General features: G+C 36.3%; 1 protein-coding gene across 4 annotated transcripts in view; it reads right to left on the bottom strand.

Moving 5' to 3' along the window:
• LOC101721711 (ovostatin) overlaps window positions 1-21,427 on the bottom strand; it is a 56,225-nt gene extending 34,798 nt beyond the window's left edge. For all 4 annotated transcript variants that reach the window (XM_021248090.2, XM_021248088.2, XM_021248089.2 and 1 more), the window contains exons 1-10: window positions 21,244-21,427; window positions 20,513-20,696; window positions 19,891-20,047; window positions 11,874-11,926; window positions 7,440-7,460; window positions 6,745-6,913; window positions 5,892-5,976; window positions 3,274-3,388; window positions 2,275-2,389; window positions 655-764 (exon numbers count right to left, since the gene is read on the bottom strand). In XM_021248090.2, the coding sequence (XP_021103749.1) occupies window positions 655-764; window positions 2,275-2,389; window positions 3,274-3,388; window positions 5,892-5,976; window positions 6,745-6,913; window positions 7,440-7,460; window positions 11,874-11,926; window positions 19,891-20,047; window positions 20,513-20,696; window positions 21,244-21,311 (1,077 nt within the window). In that variant the 5' untranslated portion in view covers window positions 21,312-21,427. The remainder of the gene's footprint in view (window positions 1-654; window positions 765-2,274; window positions 2,390-3,273; window positions 3,389-5,891; window positions 5,977-6,744; window positions 6,914-7,439; window positions 7,461-11,873; window positions 11,927-19,890; window positions 20,048-20,512; window positions 20,697-21,243) is intronic.
• Window positions 21,428-21,701: the final 274 nt, after the last annotated feature.

Consider the following 21,701-nt stretch of genomic DNA (forward strand, 5'->3'; position numbering starts at 1 on the left):
CTGTGACCATTTAGTCCAGAGGTCAGCAAACACTTTCTGTAAAGCTCGACACGGTAAATATTTTAGCCTTTGTGGGGCCACATATGGTGTCTGCCTCATATTTTTCTTTGATTTTTAAAAAATAATCATTAAAATGGTTAAGCCATTCCTAGCTCCCTGGCTGCACACAGGCAGGCTCTGCTGGATTTTGTATTAGAAGTGGGTGTGTTCATCTCTGATTTAGTGTACATCCATGGTCAGCATTTCATTCACATAGCATCTATCATGACTACAGCGGAATTATTATAAAATTATTTGTCTAATACCTATTTTCCCTGTTACACTATACACACCATGAGGGCAGGGAGAGTGGTGTCTGTCCCAAGCTATTGCTCATTGTGATGTAGTCTGTATAATTTATTTCCCAGTCTTGGACATTTCTAGTGTGACATGGGCCACTATTGAGAGTTACAACTTGACAAGAGGCATAAATCAAGACAGAGCTGTGAAAACCAATAGAACAATACTTTACAGTGCTGAGCACAGAGTTTAACATCATTTCTTAGGAAAGAGCTGTTGGGTTGATGAATAAATGAGTGAACAGAAGCATAAATGAGGGTAGACAAGTGAATGAGGGGGTGAAGGGATACGTAAAGGAATTACTGCTTCTCTTACTTGGCCTGAGTAAGGGAGTCCTTGTTTATAGAATGGATCCATATTCTCAAAACTCATCTTCACCATTGATGTGTCTATGAATATGTAGCTATTTTTTGTGAGCTCGACACCTGTGGGAAATAAGTGCTATTAGGAAAATATTATCAAACAACAACCAAAGAGAGCTAGAGAAAAAATGAGCCTCAAAAATAAACCTCCCCTTTCTGTCCAAATGCTCCCTTTTCCTAAGCAGTTTTGGATACATGGGTACTTCTTCAGATGTCTCTTCATAAAGAAAATCAATAAAGATGAAAACTTCCAAAGAACTGATCATTCTCAACTGCTGTTCTTGCTGTCCACACATTATCCAATTCATTTTTCATGCCAACATTATTAATTTCCCATTATTCTTAAATCATTGTTTAAAATCATTTAAGTCTCTGCTTAAGTCATTCATGCATTTTTTTTTTTTGTACCAGGATTGAACTCAGGACCTTGCGTTGCCAGGCAGGGAGCAGAACCACTGAGCTAAACCCTGGCTGTCCAAGGCCTGCATTTTGATATATTCACAATAAGAAAAGTAACACACATATATAATTAGAAATTTAAAAGTTTAAAGAAGGTAATGCAAACTATCAAACATCCCAAAGAAAACTAAATTTAGTAGTTTAAACTGTTTTTACAAGTTTTTCAACCTTTACATTGTAATTTAGATTAATATAATTTGGATTATGAATGTAGATAAATATATACACTAATTTGCTATTTGTATATATAAATACATGTAGTTTGACATTATGTTTTAAACATTAAGCTTTTCAGACCTTTCTATAATCCTATATTTTTAATGGCTACATAATATATTCCTCATATAAATGTATTATCATTCAGTGAGATATTCTTTCATTGTTTATTTTGTTCAGTGTCACAAGTATAATTAATCATCCTCTAAATGCTTATTAAATACTTTAATTTGCTTTGGATGTCAAGGCAAACACTACCAAAACTTTGAATACTGATAAAAGTATATTGGCTTTTAATCTCATGAAGACAAATTTTGCTGAAATGTCACATGCATAAGTTAAACAAAGCCTATCAGGACAGAAAGCAAGTGGTCAGAATAGAAAAGTACAACTCAAGAACTAGAACTTGCCATTCTCTACTACGGGAGGAGAGATGATAGGTCAGAGATACACAAGAAATTAGTCATTAGAAATACATTCCTGGTGATGAGGTATTTCATTAGATTTCAGAGGTCTGGTAAAATATTCTCCCAAAACCATATTCTATTTCCCTTGTTCTGATTCTATGCACCTCCCCAAATTTTATAATCAGTATCTATATTTCTCTATATTTATTTGTGAAATGACTAAAGAAAGGGAATATATCAATATCTAAAAACAGTCCCATTGTATACTAATAAATTAGTAATATGACTTCTAGTTTAGTCTCACTTGAATCTAATATTTATCCATCCATCAATAGGCATTTAATAAATTTTAGCTAAAGTTAAAGAAACAGATTTTGGATCTGAGAAGGTGATATCATATCCTAGGGAGAAATGAACATTGTCTGATTGACCACTAGGCGACTTCAGAGGACAGGGCTGTCTATGGGGCCTGACTGCTTAGGGAGTATTACCTGTTCCACTTTCTGTGACAAGAGCTTGTACTTCAAGGTAATTCAGGTACCCTTCCCGATTGAGCTCAAAAGCGTCTGTGTTAATAAACTGGGACATGCAGCCATCTTTCCCCAGCTGAAATGTTCATAACAATAAAAGGGAAGTTGTATTTAAAAAAGGCTATACGAAATAATAGTTTTAGAGAAAGTGTATAACCTTTGAGAAGCAATTTTAAGAGAACTGTTTTACCTAAATTTGAATTTTATAAAATAATCCATTATGCTTTCATAATTTAAAATTTCAACTCACATATTTACCACAAAATTTGAATTTTTGGCAAATATTAACTCTTACAATACTGATTACTCTGTTAATCCACAGCATAAACACATCAATCTCCAGTCACATTCACTCCCATGTAGTATTTGCAGTTTTGTTGGTTTCAACTATATTTATTTTTCAGGTATCCAATATGCTTAACATAATGCCTAATACTTACTAACCATTTCATAAGTACCAGAAATTATTACTATTATTATAATACTGTTATTTTTGTTTATTGTCCAAATATAATTTTAAAATTTAAGAACTAGAAGACTCATATTTTTCCCCAAAGTCTTCTCTAGAGGGACTAGAGATACAGCCTGGTGAAAGGGCATTTGTCTAGCACATGCTGGAGGTGCTGTGTTTGACTGCCTCCCCCAACAGTCAAATCTTCTTTGGAGAGAACAGAAATGTATCTCTGTGACTGTGTGTGAAAAGAGTATCACACTGTTCACGATGTAGGGATGGCAGCCAGCTGTTTAAATACTAGCTTAATTAGAAGTGACGTGAATGTAACTAAAGTCATTGCTGTATTTTAGACCTGTGTTTTTGTACCTATTTTCTGATTCTGGTTCTCAATCCTTCTAAGAGAATCTTTTCAGGAAATCCTTTCCCTTACAAGTTTGAAAATAAATTAATTCTTCTGATTAGAAAACTGAGGATAAGAGGTTATGATTGTGCAGATACACTCTTACCTGAATAGTAAAATTTTTACAGATTGAATTGAGATGTATACGATCACCAGAAAAAGTAGATTCTCTGCACACTCTGAGGTGAACGTTGCCCTCCACAGGTTTGCCATAGGTGTACCTAGTAGCAGAATACAGCAGTACAATTACAGCGCTCACTGTCATTACTAGTCCGCATAAGCTGTTTTTGAAACCTTTGTTTCTAAAACCATTCTTGTATCAACATTTAAATAGCCTTATTCTTTGGAGGAAATTTAAACAATAATACTGACTAACCTGAGTTGAAGGCTCTAAGCCAAGATAGATTTTTTTTTTAGTTTAAATTCTTTTATTGGTACATTTTAGGTATACAATACGTTTATATTTATCCTTGGGTGTTCAAGATAGATTTTTTTGAAAGGTTGAAATAAACAACATGCAGAACACATAAATCTAAGTCATTAAAATACAATATTTAATCAATCTTGGCCTTTTGGCTAAGATCATGTGTAAAACAATATAAATAAGGGCCGGGGATTTAGCTCAGTGGTTCCTCCACCTGCCTTGCAAGTGCAAGGTCCCGAGTTCCATCCCTGGTACCAAAAAAAAAGAAAAAAACCCCCCAAAACAACAACAAAAAATAAACAAAAATATTAACAATAAAGGAAATATACAGTCATCAACTTATTTCTTGGGGGAATTTTTTTTAAGCTTTTCTGTTATTTCACACTACACTATAATAAGCACATATTATTTTATTTTTTTACTTTTAAAAGTAACAATAAAAGTATATTTATTTGTAATTATACAGAAGTAGATAAATATATTCACATTGTTAAAATCCAAATAATAGGTAGAAAATGCAAAGAACAAAATTGTCTATAAGGAGTAATAGTAGATTTCATTGGGCTACATTTTATGATAATTTTTGGGTTTTATTTTCCAAATTACTCATTCTCTCTTCAGCCTCATACATTTTCTAGCCAGCCTTTCTACATATTTTTTGTTTATCAATCAAAATGCTGAATTCTTATGTCTATCATTATTATTATTATTATTATTTTTTGTATCGGGGATCGAATTCAGGACCTTGTGCTTGTGAGGCAGGTGTAGTGCCACCAAGGTAAATCCCTGGCCCTGTATTTGGTTATTTTTAAAGAAGCACCATTGACTCATATTAAGATATATACATTTTACTTATTTTAAATTTGTGTTCTGGATGATCTTCAAATGTTTTCTCAGGTATAAATTGCTAAGTACTCTGATTTCAAATTGTTAGAATCTTCAAAAATTCACTGATTTATGTTTATGTTTTATGGCTTCAGCTGGCTTGTCCCAGAGTGCCTTTAATGGTTTATTCCAACACATCCTCAGCAAAATAACAGGATTTGATCCACAACCAAAACTAGTACGGTAGTATATAGATATCTGGGCTCCAGATATTACATTTCTCAAAGATGTTTCCACCTATACTGGCAATTTCCTGCCTCTGCAACCCAAGTACAGTGTGGCAGTTTTATCCTTTGCCTCCTGGTATTCAGACTCCGGAGGTGAAACTGACAGTGTCTTCACAAAGTTAGCCATGTTCCTTCTACTCTTCTATGTCGTTATACACTTCCAGCCTGAAGCAAACACAACTTGAAACTCCCTGTATAATTAGAAATTACCAGTGCGCTTAAAAATGTTTAATCATCCCAAATGAGAAGGAAAATGTACATTTGATTTGACCTGCACCCAAGGAAAGAATTAATCGTCACCTTAGGTGTGAGGAGATGAAGCTTGATGTCTGCACTCTAATCTCTTTGCCAGTTACACAAGCTCTGCTTTAGCTTGGCTTGGACAAAGGGAGGGAGCTGTTGGCCACTTCCCCTGCCATTCATCAGTGGAGCCCTTCTGCTTGTCCTGACATGTTGTCAGCTCGATGTCCTCTCACTGCATCAGAACTACCAGGATCCGATTCTAGCTCTCCAACCAGTTCTGCACGATCCAGTTTGATCTATGGCTTTCTTCTTTAGTTACGTATTATTCGAAGACTGCATCAAAAACTCAGAATAAACACGAGACACCATCCAATGGGAATGTCCTGTGTTTATGTTCTGAGATTCAGGAGCCACTAATTGCTTGTATTATGGCTAGGGAAGATGAGGGACTGAATTTTAAAATTTATTATATTTTAATTAGTTGAACTATAAGTCGTCACATATGGGCAGTCAGTGGCTTCTGCATTGGATGGTATAAAAGAGTGTTCTCTTATGATGTAAGGCAGTGATCAGTAGTCAAACTGTCACCTAAAACCATGTGTTATAACATATTCAAATGATTACTGATGAATGGTAAGAATCCATAAAATCAGCAATGTAAGTTCATAGTTTCCTTTTCTCCTGCCTTCTCTATACATTTCCATTTTGCTTTCTTTTTAGCTGTCTTTATTCTGTTGTAATATTGATTTGTGAACATATCTTTTTTTTTTTTTGGAAGCAGGGTCTTGCTCTGTAATTCAGGCTGGCCTTGAACTAACTATAGCCCAGGCTGGCCTCGAACACAATGCAATCCTCTTTCCTTAGCCTCCCGAGTGCTAGAATTACAGGCACGTGCCACTATGCCTGGCTGGATACATTGTTTTATTGTTTAAAATTTAAACTTACGAGGAGCAGACGTTAACTTTGAATTCAGAGTCCACAACTAAGATAGTGTCTGGTGCATCCACAGTCAGTTGAAATTTGGGTAGCACTGTCAATAAAAAGAACAACAGTATCTTATTAATAGTATCTTATTAACATAAATACACTCATTCAAAGCAATTATTTTCCCCTTACAAATCATGCAAATTTCTTAGAATTTGCTGTTAAAAATTAGGAGGACTCTGAAGTGTATAGGAGCTGGATTTTGGGATTGGACAGGAAAATACAGATTTGAATTTCAAAGCCATAACTTCAGGTCAGGGAAAGTATGCCTCAAACTCTTTACTGTAAAATGGGAATAATGATAGCGCAACAAGACTTAAATGGGGATTTTATGGGATAATATCAGCAGAACACCTCCTCACATAACTAATGTTACATTCCTTTTACTAAAAGTGCTTTGAAGCATACATATGACATAAAAAGGGTGTGAACACACCACAAACTATGACATAAGCTCAGTTCCAGATGTCACAAAGGGAAGATAAAATAGGAATCTCTGGTTAACAGGGAATTATGTGACAGTTGTGGACTGCTAACTGGAGTATAAAAATAAGAATAAGTGAAGAATCCCAAAGTAATAGCAGAGGGAAAAGAAAGAGGCAAGGAAAAGACATATATATTTACTAATATGTTATTTAGTAAATTGGTCCTTAAAAATGGATAGTTTTTGGGCCGGGGATTTAGCTCAGTGGTTCTGCCACCTGCCTTGCAAGTGCAAGGTCCAGAATTCGATCCCTGGTACCAAAAAAAAAGGAAAAGGGTAGTTTCTAAAGTTTCTCTTATCAGCAGGTAACATTTTTGCGGCTGGATTTACCATATTCTTCCACCGAGAAGGAGTGAAAAGCTTTCTTTTTAGACGCCATCTCCACAGTTATTGTGTACCAGCCCAGGATGGGCTCAGGGATCAACTGGAAGGACTGCTGCAGGATGCCGGTCTCAGACTTCTGGTCCACCCACCGTTGGATGTGATTACCGTGTGGGTCCTGAGGATGAATTAAAGATATTTTGGTGCATACTTGATTTTTTTTGTTGTTCATCATGAAGTTTCAGACCTAGTGAGTCACGGCATGAGCGTGTCCTCTGAGTCTTCTTGGAGAACTTATTCTGGGGCTTACAGCATAAGATTCAGTATATTTAGAAATATTTTTCCAACAATTTTATATGTCAGTCTCTCATTTCTTAAGGGTGGGCCATATGTTATCCCCAGTGTGTACTTACTATTTTATCCTCAGTGCATGAAATAATAAGTAAACACTTACAGACATTCAATAAGTCAGTTTTAAATTAAATGACATTATCCTTGCCTATTGTCAGTATTAACTGATGGATGCTAATATAAATCAAAGGAGAAAAAATTATTTTTATTCTCTTTGGGATGGCCACATGAAATAAATAATTCTGTGACAAGCTAAATAGATACTCTTTCTCTGTAAACTGTCTTCAGATTTTGAGGTTTAAGGACATGCTTAAAAACTGAGAAAAAACCTCTTCAACGAGTAGTTATCTTACCTTGAGGGTGATCACTGGATACTGAAACAAAAATAAAAAAGAATGTTAATACATGAGTATAGTCATTAATTGTAAGTCTATCATTGAATAAAGAAATATGTGCTGATAACTTTGGACAACGGCAAAATTAATTTCTGGCTGAACATCTGAATATCTGTCTGTTATATTGCAGTTTTTCTGCTGAGCTCCCAAGATTTTTGTTTACTTTTCTCTTTTTCATATCATACACTTTCCAGTCTCAGTAAGCAAACTTGCCCTTTAATCTTGCCCAACAAAGTAAAAATACTAAGATTATAATTAACACTCTTACTGACAGATTCCCCAGTCAATCTTCATTCTAACACCTACAATATTTTAGCCCTCTGGTTGGGCTGTCCTTGGGGATACATCAATCTTTTGATCTGGGACCTGCATTAATTCATTTTTCTTAGGTTTTTTTTTTTTTTACACTATTCCTTAGACTCAGCTATTTCCATATAATTCAAGTAAGTAGACAGGGATTTGCCTCAAGTCTTGTGCTGAGTCTTCCTCCTTCCTCTCCCTGTCACCTCTGTTCTCTCCTCTGTACCATTCTTCATCCTCTAGACCTACTATTTCCAGAGTCCACCATTTGATGCTGTCTTATAAGCAGTTTTCTCAGGACCTTCAAACCAGCAAGTCAGAGTGGAATGTCTGGTCTCCAAGTCTCATGTGAGCAGGCTGAGAAGTTTTAAAATGGTGACCTGGAGTCTTTTGCCCACTGTGCAAGTTACTAAGTGCTTTTTCTCATGAATTGCAGCATCCACACACTGATAAAAAACACATGGCTGGAGAAGTCCAATGTGAGTGACTACAGGAAGAGTCAGGTCAGAGGTGTTCAGAGAGGACACACTGAAGCCACAGGTACCCTGTAGTAGTAGAGGAGGTTCTTACACCCTTAATTAGAATATTTTTTGGAAAGACAGCAGATGTAGACCAAATCTAATAACTGGATCATTGGAGGGGGAAATGGAGCCAGTACAACTGGTCTACCCCTTTCCAGCCCCAGTCCAGGAAGGAAGCAGCCACTTCGAGAACATTCCATATAGCCCGATGGAGGGAAAAGAATGAAGGAGCACTGTGAAGACTGAACCCCTGGGTCTGACTCAGTATACACTAGCCTCTTTGACACAGCAGCTCTTATCCAAACCCTGGGGAGATTGAAAAGGACTTCAGAAAATGGAAAGATGCCCCTTGCTCCTGAACAGGAGAACAAATATTGTCAAAATAGCCATACCTCTAAAACTATTACACAATTTCAATTAATTCCCAAGAACATACTACGCAGACCTAGAGAAAACAATCCTAAAATTCATATGGAACCAGAAGAGACTCAGAATAGCAAAAAGCAATTTTGGGTAAAAAGAGCAAAGCAGGAGGTATCACAATAGCTGACTTCAAGTTATACTTCAAAGCAACAGTGATAAAAATGGTGTGGTACTGGAACAAAAACAAACATGTAGATCAGTGGAATAGAATAGAGGATAGAGAAACATCCTCAGACATATTCAGTTATATAATCTTCCATAAAGGGACCAAAAACATGCTTTTGAGGAAAGATAGTCTATTCAACAAGTATTACTGTGTAAACTGGCTATTTGCAGAACATTGAAGCTGATCCCATATCTTTCACCATGTATTAATCTAAAATCAAAAGAGACCAAAGACTTAAACATTGAAACAGAAACATCAAATCTCCTGGAAGATAAAATAGGTAAAACACTTGAAGTCATAGGTGTGGGCAAGGACTTTCTGAACAGAACTCCAACTGCTTAAGAAATAACAAGAATCAACAAATGGTATTATATCAAATTAAAAAGCTTCTGAAGAGCAAAGGAATCAATTAGTGGAGTGAAAAGACAACCTAAAGAATGGGAAAAATATTTGCCAGCTATTTCCTCAGAGGACTAACATCTAGAATATGTAAAGAAATTTAAAAAAATAGATCCCTCAAAATAAAAGACTCAATCAAGAAATGGGTAAGTGAAAAGAATAAACATTTCTCAGAAGAAAAAGTACAAATAGTCAACAAATATGATAAAAAGTTCAGCATCTCTGGCCATTGGAGAAATGCAAATTAAAACAATGCTAAGATTTCATCTTATACCAGGAAGAATGACAATCATCAAGAAGTAAAAGAAAATAACAAATGGTAGTGTGGCTACAGTGAAAAAGGAACCCTTCTACATTGTTGGCGGGAATGTGCACTAGTGCAATCATTATGGAAATCAATATGGAGATTTCTCGAAGATCTACATTAGAAATTTCATTTGACCCAGCTATTCCCCTGGGAGCTATCTTGCCAAAAGAGCTAAGACATCATATTCCAGCCATATATGCATGCTAATGTTTATAGCAGCATAATTCACAATAACTAAATCCTAGAAACAGCCTGTATGCCAATCAACAGGTGAGTGGATGAAGAAGATGTGCTATCTGTACATAATAAAATACTACTTTACTATAAAGAAAGATAACTTTGAGATATCTGTAGGAAAACGGATACACCTGGAAAATAGAATGTTGAGTGAAATAAATCAGTCACATAAACTTAAATACCATATGGTATCTCTCATTTGGGTAAGGCAAAGTACAAAGAGAAAAGTAAAGGACACTAGAAGGCAACAAGGGGATAGATCACTTGCAAATGAGAAGGGGTCCAGAAGACTGAGGGATGGAGGAGAGGGGCAGGGGGAGAAGAGGCGAGAAGATTTAACATGTGCCATGTACAGGAACCAAACACCTACAATCAATAGAAACATTGTATATCATAAATGTGAGCTAAGAATAACAAATGAAGCAGTAGAATGAAAATGGGGAAAGAGATTTTAGAGACTGAAGGAGAGAGGTGAGTGGGAAGAGGAAGCGGGTTTAAAAAAGAAACAAGGTACATGAGCCTTCTCCCCAAGATGAATGTAAACTTCATATATTGCCAAAGTATGCTAATAAAAAAAGATAAAAAATACATGGATAGACATAGGAACAAGATTCATACCATAACCCTTGTGTGGGATGCTTCAAACTAGGAAAATCACACACTGAATCAGGGGTTCTAACTGCTGTTATAAATTCATGGAATGATATGTCCTTGATGAAACATTGAGCTGACATTGAGGAAAGTTCCTGCTGTATTATGAACTCAAGCATTAAGACTCGTGGAGCTGCTCATGGGATTCCCTCACAGGATGAAAATAAAAATGTGTTTTCTGCAGGTGCCGTGGCAGGTGGATCATTTGGATCAAATTCTAAGGAGAATCAAAGTTAGAATACTCCCCCCTTTGTTATCTATTTATGATGCTTCCAAGGCAGATGGCTTTTATTGTGTTCAATAAGTTGAGTTTTTGTTACTTAATTTGTTTTAATTTTACTAAACTTGGGCTGCTTCAAATAACTACTAAAAAAGAATTTAGTAGAATTACCATTGTTTTAAGCTGCTTGTTTTCTCTGAAACAAGGATTAAAATATAGCTTACTCTGCTCTAGACACTAATGACTCTTTCTGGACTGAATTTTACTTAATCAGCCTGGATCCAAGGCAACCACACCTTCATGTGCCTTTCTGTGTTTTAGTTCATAGCCTGTCTCTCTCTGTCTCTGTTCTCTGTCTCCGTCTCTCTCTTTCCCTAGCACCTACGAAAAGATTGCTACAGTTCTTATAAGTTAAAGGAAAGATCTGGAATTCCTGTTGCAAATGAAACTGCCTGGAAAAAGAATGTTTGAATATGTTACAAAGCACCAACTTAAGGGAAGAGAAAGACAGAAACAGTAAAGAAATTACAGAAAATGACAGAAAGGAAAGGTGTAGGATTTAGGCAGAAGAAGTACTCATCTGCTCTGAATCGTGGCCCATTTGATGAAGAAGAGTTCCATCATTTCTATATTTTGATTATGTCATCAAATTTGCTATGAATTCCTGATCTTTCAGAAGGCCAGCCTACATGGAATCATTCAAATAAATAGATTGGACAGTTATTGAAATAGGGCCAAACTTAAAAATATTGGCCTAGAGATAGATAACCATGTAATCTCTTAACTGCTGCCATTATGGGGAATGTGACGTCAATTTTGATCTCTGCATAAGTGAATGCCACCCCTGAAGTACTTTCTTTCCCAACTCACTTCTAACATAATCATTTTGGGGGCAGGAAGAATGTCTTCTCTGTCTTTCAATCAGAACTACAGTAAATTACAGATAGTTACTTGAAATGGGAAAATATATTTCATTTTGTTGACCAGTTAGAGAGAGAAAAGAAGAAGGAAACAAAAAGTTTGAGTCTAAGTGAGGAACAGGAGGGATTCTAAACTAACAGGAACAAAGCCCATAACTTAGCCTGGCCCGTCTCATTTTCAGAGATTAATTTTATGCTGTGAGTAGCAAAGCAGTAGATGTAACTTATGTATTTCCAGCTAAACTTACCTCTTCCTCAACAGGCTTCAAATCATCATCCAGAGACACAATTCGAAACAACACTGGAGAAGGAAACAGACATGATGTAAAGACGCATTTATCTTTTGTGTCACAACAGCTTTCTTACTAACTAGATTAGCCTGGGCAAATCAGAAAACATTAGTTTATTGCAATCACTGACAGTAGTTACATACATATCTGATATAATCCATAGATAATGGTGGTTAGTATAACAGGCATGTCAGGCTGCTGAGAAAATATTCATCAAAACAACATTTGACTTTATTTGCACTTTCTCTTTCCACAAACCATCATAAAATGTGTTCAAGGTGACCTAATCACTTCATTAAAGTAGGGCCAGAAGCAGAGGCTGGTGAGATAAAGTAGCTCTTAAAACAAGTCATCATAGAAATTTTGTGTGCACTTCATTCATTGTCTTTTCTTTGCTCATCAACTGAGCCCTACTTCCTAATCTCTCCCCGTCAGCGTCTGCCGTCATCTACGCATCCACTGTCACATTATTTTCTAGCTATGTCCTTACTTCTGTGTCAGGTCTCAGCCAGGTGACTTTTGTAAAGTCCACGTCAGGAAAATGAATTCTCTTGTAAAGATGTTTCCCTGCCCTTACTTTTCTCAGAGAACTCTCTCTCTCTCCCTCTTCAGTGCTCTGAGACCCTCTCCCTCTGGGTCTCTCTAGGGTGACTGTGTATATCCCACATGACGCAAAAAAGAAAGTAAGCCACTTCCTGACATCACAACTACAGTCAACATTTCCTTTGTAGTTCCACTGAAATAAATTGTTATTTAGATGTTATTAGCTCCCCAAACGCTATGCAACTAGTTGTCTAGCTTATATTATGCCTAGAATTTCACTGAGCTAATGGTGTCCTTTTCCACCAACTAAAGATGTCATGAGCCATTTTCACATGCTCCATGCAATAGGGTGCTTTAGTTTTCCTTTAAAAGAGAGTGCAAATCCTTCTTAAAATCTGTAATCGCACCACAGCTATTGCACTTTGGGGAAAAAAAGCCACTCACTGGTGGCAGTACTCTATGTTGACCTCCATGTACATATACCAGCCCTTTATGTCTGCTTTTTAGAATCCTTTAGTGTTCGACTTTGCTACTCTCACTATTACAGGCTAATGATCCTCTGCTAGCTTCCATTTACTTATTCACTTGCTAATTTAAAGAAATCTTTATTGATAATCCATTTTCTTGTTCTGTTTATAGGTGTGCAATGTCAAATGCTAAAAATAAAATAGAAGCATGCTCTCAGAATATCTTGTGTGTCACAGGATTGGTTGGGAAATCCCGATCTTAATAAATCTCATGGGTTTCAACATGTTCTTCATGTTAGTGTTACCTCAGATTCACGTCTCCAACCTTTTCATCCTACATGAGGTTTCACAAATCCTTCCTCCTATTTGACAAGGCTGACTAAATGTTTAAGAAAAGGCTCACACTTAGTGCCTACAAATGAACTCTTAATCTGCTCCTGCCGGCTTACTCTTGCCCTACTACTTGCCATTTTATTAGCTTTTTTTTTGTCATTACAGGTACCCAAGTCAGAGACACTGGACTCCTTCTAATCTTCCCCCTAAATATGCCTTGAAAATATTGCACTTGCTAATTCTCTCGCCCAGTGTGACTGACTCCACCCACACTGCACACCCTTGCTGTTTTGCATCTCTGCTTCATTATTTATTTATTTATTTTTTTGTATCAGGGATCAAACTCAAGACCTTGCACTTGCGAGGCAGGCACCGGAACCACTGAGCTAAATACCCGGCTCTGCTTCATTATCTTGAAACATTATTTCCCTCTGGTCCTAATCTGCTCACTCTTCTAGTTCTGTCATCTAAAATTGATTTCTCCTTTACTGCAATTCATAAGGATCTCTCATTTGTCCCCGTGTAGCACTTCCTTACTGGATCTATGCCATTGCTGTTGCCCTGACCTAGTTAATCAATCCTAGGATCAGCAGATGGAGAATTAAACATGATCTTGTATTTTCTCGGATGAAAACTTTCCATTGCACAAGGCAGTATTCATAACCTGATACCTAACACGTTGCTGTCTGGAAAGTCCTGGCCTGACTGTCCCCACCACCTCCCATCCAGCCACTCCTGGCCGTGCTGCCTAAGCAGACACAGCCTGTCTCCCCACAGCCATTCCTCCGGTTCATCTTCACCTCTTTCATTGCTATTACTGTGACAACATCAGCCCTTTCTACCCATGTGAGGGGACAGCTTTCTTTTTTACTTTACCATGGCATGTTTGGAAGCCCCTTACTTAATTTACCAAAACACAAGTGGAATCTGTTTGGCTGAGTACTATGTATTTTTTATTAAGTCAATTACCTTTTTACTCGGAATGTATTTCCAGATATCTCCATTGGCAAAATTTTTTGCTACCCCACTGTTCTATCATACTTTGTCCGTGTCCCTAAACAACAGCTAACTTAATACATTCATAAATAGTTTTACGTCAGTCTTCCTGATCTTGCTTATGAATTTTGTACTGCTGATCACTTTTGTATTGCTACAGTAAATCAGATTACCTACCATGTAGCAAGTTTGTTGCTTGAATCAATGTTTTCAGCCATATTAAAATTTGAATATTCCATCAGGTTTTTTTTACCACCATATTATCGATTATTTTTAGGAAGATTTTAATGGGATTAAGAATAAATATTTCTTGTAATGTTAACTGGTGATATTTTAATTTATCATCAATAGTTTATTATAAAATAATGTATGCTTAATAAAAAATTAAGAAATATTCCTTAATACATAAACAAGTTAAACTAGAAGTCAATTATAAAAATAGTATCCAGAAATACTTCTGTGTTTTGTTTGTGTATTCTTTATGTAAAATCTCCTAACTACATTTTAACTGTTTTTTTTTTTTTTGGTACTGGGGATCAAACTTAGGATCTTGTGTTTGTGAGGCAGGCAACAGCACCACTGAGCTAAATTCCCCAGCCCACATTTTACCTGTTTTTAAAAACTGACATGGACTAAAATACGTGATTTTAGAATTATGTCAACCCCAGGAAATATTTATGATAGCTGTATAATATTGGACCATGTGCAGGTAAGATTATTAACATTTTCTTTTATAGGGACACTACCTTTATTATGAGATATGTGTTCTTGAAATTTTCAATTTAAAATTTACTTACTCAGGAGTTATTATGTTAAAAACTGGCGTGTATTTCTCGGTACTATTCAAAATCTTTTCCACATTTGGTTACAGCATAAATAATTTCTAATACACAGCATTTTTGCCTTTAAAACTACGAAAACTATGAACATTTGGTCAGCATAAAAATGTAGGGAGATATATTAATTAACTATATTTATGCACATAGAGATTTTCAAAATAAATTTTCTCATATTCTTTCAAAGTCATGTGATGTCTTTATTCTTAGATGCTGGGATTATGGGTAATTTGCTTTATCCTTTATTTCCAAGATTGGTCTTAATTCTATTTTTTATACTTAACATAGATATCTTTGAGAGCAAGTGTGCACCCTACCCTCCTCTTGTCTGAACCCAGTGTCCTCTGACACACACACACACACATACACACACACACACACACACACACGGAAGTGTGAGTTTCTAGCAGCCAATTGGCTCTGTGTGGCTTTGTATCCTGGCCTTGTGGCCTGGATACTTAATCCAAGCTGGACAAAGTCGTGTAATTTAAGTGCACATAACTCACACATACTTCTAATGAACTAATTGCCAAATCATACTAAATTGTCAAATAGGAAAATAATTTCTTTCTTCATAGAATAAGAGTGGCTGTTAGTGTAAATACAATAAATGCACAAGTTTCTTTCCTGGACAGTGGGAGTACTCATGATTTTCTGGACTAAAAAGTAAATTAAAATAATCTCTCCTCAGCTATTTCAGAAGCTTAAAACATCTTTCAGATTTTTGATGAACTTTTTTCCTCTATTTAGTGTCTGATATCTTCATAAATTTATATATGAATATGTACTTTTAAGAAAGAAACGAAAAAATTAATTCTAATGTTTAATGGCAATATCTTATTTTTCTAAGTCTTTTGTTCTTGCAGAGTAAATGCTTTAAAGAAATATAAGGAAACACTTGCTAGAGAATTTCAGGGAATAAGAAATTTGTGTTGATTATTTTCAGGGAGGACCTTGCAATCTGAAAATCATATTAGATGAAATCTGATTCAAACTTCTTAAGGACTACTCTAAGGTCATTGCCTATGAGACAGCAAATGAGGTGAAAACCGTAACTTTCTTTCTGATCTCTAAGTCACACTGTACAGCTTTTCTTTGATCTCAGGCAAATTTTAGCAAAAGTGCTTATAACACTCAGGAAGAGCCAGTCAAAAAAGTATCTAATTTTCAGCCAGGCAAATCATTCTGGTCAAAGGTTTCATTAGTGGCACAGTGAGATACTTGCATGTATGACATATGCTAAATAGGAAGCTAGAAAGCACAATGTTAGAAAGTGTGTCTAGATAATTTGTGAGTCTTAAGAGTTTCAAATGACTTAATTTACAGTAATTTAGCAATCAACAGCTTCTTGTAAAATGTCTAGGCTGCACTGATGTTCTATGACCTGTCATTTCTCAGAAGGTGGGAAAGGAGCAGTATACAGGCACGAAGATGGTGTTGCATAGGAAGCTACAGCAAAGCAGATTTACACTGTGGTTTTAGCATGTGGCTCACAGTATCACAATATGTTTTTGTAAAGAAGAGGAGGAGGAGGAGGAGAAGTGGTGTGAAGTTAGGCATGGTGGTGCATGTCTGTTGTCCCAGCCCTCTGGGAAGTTGAGGCAGAAGGATTCCTCCAGGTTGGGCAATTTAGCAAGACTTTGTCTCAAAAATAAAAAACCAAAAAGGCCCGAAGATGCAGTTCAGTGTGAAGATCCTGAGCTCCATAACTAGTACACTCATCCTCCCAAATGCATGCCTCTAGGTAAAGTATGAATATTGCAAATTACATCTCAGACCAAAGAGATCAATTTTTTGGAAAAAGAACATCCTCAACTGTGTATGTCTCACCATTCAACTTCTCTACTATATTGATTCCCTTCGTCTGCACATAAGTCCTTTACTAGAAAGTGGATGGGATAATAAAAAGAAAGAAAAATTGTTTTAAATTAAGAATTTATATTTCTGTGCTATTTGTAGTAGTATCATCCTTCCCAACCCCTGTCACTCCCAGGTCTTCATAACAAGAATCCTAGGAATTCCTTGGGCATTCTCTTCTGTTAGCCATGTACAATGGTTCCCTTCCTGAGCACACAGATACATTCATCGTGCTTGTTTAGTGATTCCTGGCTCTACTCAAACTTTAGAAACTGAGGCATTCCTCAGTCTTCTTGTCTAGTGCTTCCGTTTCTCTGTGGTAACCCAGTACTGATCTGAACAACCATTTTGTCGCTGCTCTGAAGCAAAGGAAAGAGGAAAAGGTAGAGAGAGGGTGGGAGAAGGGTGTGGGATGGAAGAGTATCCACAATACAGTTTCTGCTACTCCAGCAAGTATTTGTCACTTCCCTCAGTTTGGCTTTCTTCAAAATCACAGTGAGCAGATGCCCGAACAAGCTGTGATTTTAATAATCTCCACCTCACTCAACCTGCCGTACAGGTCAAGTCTAAACCAGCAAGTCAGCACACAAAAGGGCATCTTCTCTCCAACTTCATAATAGAGCCTTTCAAAGTATGCCTACCTGTGGCAATTACTATTAAATGACAGATTTTAAAGTTGCCCTTACCCTCAGAGTAATATAAACTTTTAACAAGCTTTTTCAGTAGTTTTACTTACTGAAGTTTGAGAACCGCCCAAACTTCTCAGATCTATGTGATATTAGATGGAAACAGATAGAAATAGTTTTAAGAAAAATACGTGTTGGAAGCGTCTCCATCTATTTAAAAATATCTTCATATTCATGTTTTGTGAATGTACCAGAGAGGTATTTAGGGAAGAACAGGTACGTTCTGGGGACTATAAGTGACATTGTACTGCAGCTGGCTGGCCATGTATACCTGTAGGTCCCACATTCTCAGGTTCAACTGACAGCAAAACAAAAATATTCACAAATGAAAAAACTGAGTCAGTACTGAACAAGTACAGACTTTTTCCTTGTCATCACTCCCCGAATAAGACAGTAAACTAATTGAATAGCATCTACAGTACATTAGGATTATAAGTAATCTGGGGACGATTTAAAGTATATGGGGGCAATGTGGGTAGCTCTTTGCAAACTCTATGTCATTTCATGCGAGGGACTTGAGCATGCACACATTTTGGTGTCAGCAGAAATCCTGAAACCAGTCTCCCTCAGTTACTGAGGGACAACTGTATTTTTCTTGACACGTTTCTTTTTCAGTGTTGGGAATAGGATTCAGGGCCTGGTGTATGCTAGGCAAGCCTTCTACCTTCAAGATACATCTCCAGCCTTTTAAAATACCAAAAAAAAAAAAAAAAAAAAAAAAAAATTAAAGAAAACTTGAATATTTTGGAGAGATATGTAGCTATTAAAATATTTTCAGCTTAAATTACAAAACATGTTTTTAAGCTGACAAAAAATAAGAAGGGAAAGAAATAAATATGAGAAAAGGAAAAAATGGAAACAAAGTCTTTGTGAATAGGGAAGGGTGGAGGGGTTGATGGGAGGGCAGGGGAATGGGGAAAAAAAATAACCAAGATGGATCATGTAAAGGTACAAATTCCCCATGATAAATGTTACCATATTGTGTACCTAAAATGTACCAATAAACTTAATGAGTAAAAAACCCCCAAAACAAACAAAACAAACAAAAACGTAAGATAATTTTTCATTAAATAGAGAAATGTATTTCTAAGCTGGCACTAAAATAGTTCAATAGTGTGATTCATTAAACTTCAAATGTATGAATGCAATTGATTTTTCCAAGAGGCATATCAAAAGTAAAATATGTCATCATATGTTATTTTGCTCATAAATTTAAATCTCAATTTATTAGTCAGTGTGACCATCCTTATATTTCATACAGTCCTAGGAATATGTGAATATGGCAGAAGATTGTCTGAAAAAATTGGTCATGTCATATTTCAAAAAGAATTATACTTTTTGTTGTTTTCAAAAGAAGTCTATTTCAATAGTGGGAGTTCAGAAAGACGTTTAATTTAAATGTCTTAAAACTTTCCTCTTCATTTTCATGCCCATTCTTGTCCAAGCACGTTGTGCTCCTCATTGTCAGTATTGCAAAGAGCTAAAGAAACGTCCTTTGTACCTTAACGATATGCAGGTTACTCAACAGTCTTCAGGTTGCCGCATCACACCCTAATTCCCGGAGCTGCAGTGACTCCTCGGGAATTGCTAAATGGCACGAATGCCTCCCCAGCTCACTCGCGGAGGGATTTTCTTTAATTCTTGTATTCATTACAACTGGTTTTCCTTCATTCCATGTATTTTCTCCACCCCAAATAAGTTTATTTCTCATTTTGAGGTACACTTTTAAAATTAATTCTATCCCCCTGTGCTTTCTCATATGCCATTTACCTCATCAGAAAGATTTTTCTTTTGACTTTTACAATTTATGTTCATTAACGCTTTCCAAACCCAGGAGATGAGAAGAGGCTTTTCAACTTAATTGAAAATCACTCACGGCTTATTCGACCACTGGAAAGTTCTCTGGTCACTAGGTGTATCTCTTGACATACTACTGACATGCTTTGCCTTTGTTTTGTATCTAATTGAATTATGATCTCCTAAATTTGCATAAGCTAAAATTTCATGATTTTCCAGAATAATACGGATATCATTCAAATATTAAAGAGCTCTTTAAAAATACATTTTCTGCGGCTTCTTACCTAGTTTAGGACATGAAATATCTAGCATTTAGATAATACACACTTTTATTTTATATTTTTAAAGCAAGCTTTCCAGTGGATGTTAATATAATAAAATACCGTGATTGTATTGTATAGCATCAGTTTAAATACCCTATAAAGGATATTGGTTGAGAGTAAAGATGTAGGTGTCATACCGTCCTGTGCAGGCTTGTAGATGGGTTTGTCTGTCTGCACGAAGACCACATTCTCCTTGGGCCTGATTGCCACAGACCTGGTCTCTTCCATGTGGACGGTGGCTCCTTCAGCGGAGAATGTGATGAAAGCTAGTGGGTCCGATGCTGCCCGAGGAACCTGCGGTGCAAAGAGATATTTTATGAGACTGGTGTTTTTTCAAGAAGTCTCTATCACTCCTTGTGTGTTGGTGGTACTAAAAGTTTGAATTCATAACTTGCCATATCTATTTCTTACATAACCAATCTTGTTCATTTTTCTTGTCCTGTCACTCTTATCCTACCTCGTCATTTAAACGAGTTCTCTGTGATCTTTCTTAAAACTTTCCTTCACTGGACTGGGGTTGTTCTTTTTATAGATTTTACTCCTTTAAGCCAGTTTCTGTCAAAATATCAAAAGTTTTGTTTCTTCTGCTTGTCACATTTAACTGCACTTATACCATCTCAAGCCAAAGACTGCATTTTCAAATTTACAATAACGCACACATTGTCAGATTGGCTGTCTGTTCCTAGACAGCCAGTTATGTGGGTGGCTTTTGTGTACCTGCAATATTATTTTCTATTGTAAGCAGAATAAAGTATTTACCTCAAAGTTGGTACATTTGAAGAAATTTTCTCCTGTAACATTCTCTTCAAATATTTTGGTTAGGACCTCACCATAGTTGAGGGAGACAGTCAAAACAACAGATTCAGTCAGATTGAAAAGCTGGGCACAAACTTTATCCAAAGAGCTTTCTTGTAGAACAGAAGGAACCAGCAGAACATACTGCCTGCAAAATTTAAGCAAAAACACTAAAATTGAAGTTGTTAAATGGTTAGGTTTTGGAGCCTAAGAAAAATGCATTATTCCCTAATGTTGGAAATACATCAAAAGACTAAATCTTAGGACTTGAATTGCACAAAGCAGAAAGATACTGGCTTGTGAACTGAACTTTTAGACCCAACAGAAAATATGCCATTTACAAAGTAGAGTCCTTAGAGAATGCTTTTGCCCCTAAACTAGTTAGCATGCACATCCCATTTCATATCTGCTTGCTGTTTGTCCATATTCATTCTTCAGCAGATGTCTCATGCACTTTCCTGAACATAAGTGTACAGCATTTGTTCTAGCTCTTACTCAGCATCTCTCCTAGGCAGAGATAATGTTGCCATCCAAATTTGGATGAGGTTGTACAAATTAAGATATTTTAGATTATACTGTACAATGGTAATATTATTTAAAATTAAATCACTACAGTAAAAATGTAATAAGTCTAAGTTTTTAACATCAAACTATTTATTCTATCTGTAGTAGTGCAACCTTCTGCAATCACTTACACTTTTGGAGACTGAGAAAGAGCCAGATGAAAGAGAAAACAAGCAACAAGTGATCGCATCCATATCATGGTCCAAACAGATGTAGAAGTCAGCTGACAGACTCTGCTCACTAGATGGATGTGTTTAGGCCAGTGTGGAGGGAGCTCAGATATTCTCTCTGGCCCAAAAAGCCAACAGTGGAACTATATATCCATGCAGGTGGTTTTGCAACCACTTCCTGAATCATTCATAAAATGCCACACACGTAACCTAATTGGATGCATTCTTTGAGTTGTAGTCACCTCCCAGTGCTCCAGTCTATTACTTGCTAATAATGTCATTGAGTGTCATCATCTCATTTACAAAAATATCTTGAGTCAGTATTTCCTAGACTTTAATATACGTTGCCCACGAGTGAATCTTACAAGAACAAACTTCATTTCAGGAAATTCAATTACCAATGAATCAGTATCTTACTA

This window comes from Heterocephalus glaber, unplaced genomic scaffold (genome assembly GCF_053883595.1).
Source record: "Heterocephalus glaber isolate CG9 unplaced genomic scaffold, H.glaber_assembly_v1.0 deba00001444, whole genome shotgun sequence".
NCBI lineage: Eukaryota > Metazoa > Chordata > Mammalia > Rodentia > Bathyergidae > Heterocephalus > Heterocephalus glaber.